At 44.3% G+C, this 2,200-nt stretch overlaps 1 protein-coding gene across 1 annotated transcript in view; it reads left to right on the forward strand.

Annotated features, from left to right (window-relative positions):
- Catspere (catsper channel auxiliary subunit epsilon) overlaps nt 1–1,362 on the forward strand; it is a 16,943-nt gene extending 15,581 nt beyond the window's left edge. The window contains exon 4 of the mRNA XM_029482183.1: nt 1,160–1,362. Within this exon, the coding sequence (XP_029338043.1) occupies nt 1,160–1,175 (16 nt within the window). The 3' untranslated portion in view covers nt 1,176–1,362. The remainder of the gene's footprint in view (nt 1–1,159) is intronic.
- The last annotated feature ends 838 nt before the right edge of the window (nt 1,363–2,200 follow it).

The raw sequence follows: 2,200 nt of genomic DNA on the forward strand, positions 1-2,200 counted from the left end.
AATTTATATATAAGAACTTAATAAAAGCACATGTATTTAAGTCATCTGTTTTGAAATAGATTTCATAAGCTTGTCTAGTGGTAGGTTTCACATACAAGTTGCAGACGTTATCTAGAAAAGGTCATCTTGGGCTGGAGAGATGGCTTAGCCATTAATTAAAGTCGAGGTTCACAACCAAAAATATTTAACGGGGCACCTAATAGTCCTCATTTTAATGCTCTTTTAACCTTTGATTCTCATGTTCAAATTTTGCTTTTTAATTTATCCAAACTGTATTGGAACTTTAAAAAAATTTTTTTGATGTTTGTCCTATAGGGCTTCAGACCCCTTCAGCTCCTGGGTACTTACTCTGGCTCCTTCATTGGAGACCTTGTGCTCCATCCAATGGATGAATGTGAGCATCCACATCTGTATTTGCCAGGTACTGGCAGAACTCACAGGAGACAGCTATGTCAGGCTCCTGTCAGCAGGCTCTTGTTGGCATTTACCTAGTGTCTGGGTTTGGTGGTTATTTATGGGGTGGATCCCCAAGTGGGACAGTCTCTGGATAGTCGTTCCTTCGAGCTCTGCTCCAAACCTTGTCTCTGTAACACTTTCATGATTATTTTGTTCCCCACTCTAAGAAGGAACATAATATCCACATTTTGGTCTTCCTTCTTCTTGAGTTTCATGTGTTTTGCAAATTGTATCTTGGGTATTCTACATTTCTGGGGTAATATCCACTTATCAGTTGTTGGGAGCTATTAAGACAATACTATTGTCCTGATCTCTGAATTGGGCCTCTCCCCCCAAGAAGAAAAGGGGGTCAAAAGCGGGCCACCGACACACCGCTCTGAGAACAACCACAGATTGTTCCAGCCCTAAGTCAGCGCCCGGATGTCCTGACCTCAAGATGTACCCTGATACCACCAAGTTCCTGCTTCCCCGTGTAGTCGCCAAAAGAAAAACTTCCGCTGCCCCATCCCTTCTTCTGAGAAGTACTTCCTCTTTTTCTGCTACCCCATCCCTCCTGCTGAGAAGTACTTTCCCCTTTTGCTTGTGCATTTAAACCTTGGGCCTGGCTAATACTGTGGGACCTTGATGCTACTCAGACTGCTTCCATGTGTGTCGTTCATTGCACAAGGTTCTCATCTCTTTCTACCCCCCATTTGGTTATTAGAAGAAGGTTCCCTTGAGACCCTTGAATAACTGGACCTGCTGGACGGGTCAAGTGGCGCCAGACGTGGGGCACGAGGTACACTACCCTCCGGACAATGGATTCGAGAGGTACCACACAGAGAGTGTGTCAGTTCCCTGCCACTTCACTCGAGTGTTGCGGACGTCGAGAGGTAAGCCTAGGCATTCAGTTGTTGTCCCATTTACCATGGGGAATGTTCTGTCCAAAGAGACAGTTTTTATTCAAGAGATGAAGGGGTCTCTTAAGGAGAGAGGGATAAGAGTTAAGAAAAAGGATTTAATAAATTTTGTTGTTGTTTTGTGGACGAGAGATGTCCATGGCTGGTATTGAATGGTCCTGAAATACACCCTTTAACTTGGAATAAAGTAGGCAAAGATATCAATGCTTTGATAAAACAAGAAGATGTCCCTGAGTTCTTTTTTAGCTATTGGGGAATCATCAGAGATCTCTCCTTAAACAGGCAGAAGAGGGTGGAGAAGGCACCTGCCTCCTAGCCCTTACTGAAAATTTTTTAGAAAACTCCCGATCACCGTTTTGCAAAAGCGAAACTAAGCTGCCAGCGAATCCTCAGTCTCGACCATCATCGATTATAGATGACCCATTCACAGTATCTATATCAGAAGGTTTAGCAGGAGAAGGCTATTTGATACCCAATGAATAGAATAAAGTTGTCCAGTCTGTCCTCACTAGAGGCCAATATTTAACTTGAAAGTCAGTTTGTGGACAGAGGAGAAAATTTGGCTGCAAATAATAGAAAGAATCCTACGAGTAAGACATCCTCCTGGACTGATGATAAAATCTGCTCGCTGCAGACATAAAACAATTAGGGCTCTCCCCTGGTATCCTTGCCCAGACGGCACAGGCAGCCCTGGGAGCTTGGCGCACCGTCCCTCCTGCAGGGGCGCTAACTATGCCCCTAACCAAGATTATACAAGGGCCCCAAGAGTCCTGTGAACAGTTTGTTGCAAGATTTCAGGAAGCAGCTGAGAGAATTTTGGGACCTGAGGAAAGTGAGGGTCTGTT

This window comes from Mus caroli, chromosome 1 (genome assembly GCF_900094665.2).
Source record: "Mus caroli chromosome 1, CAROLI_EIJ_v1.1, whole genome shotgun sequence".
In the NCBI taxonomy this organism is placed as follows: domain Eukaryota; kingdom Metazoa; phylum Chordata; class Mammalia; order Rodentia; family Muridae; genus Mus; species Mus caroli.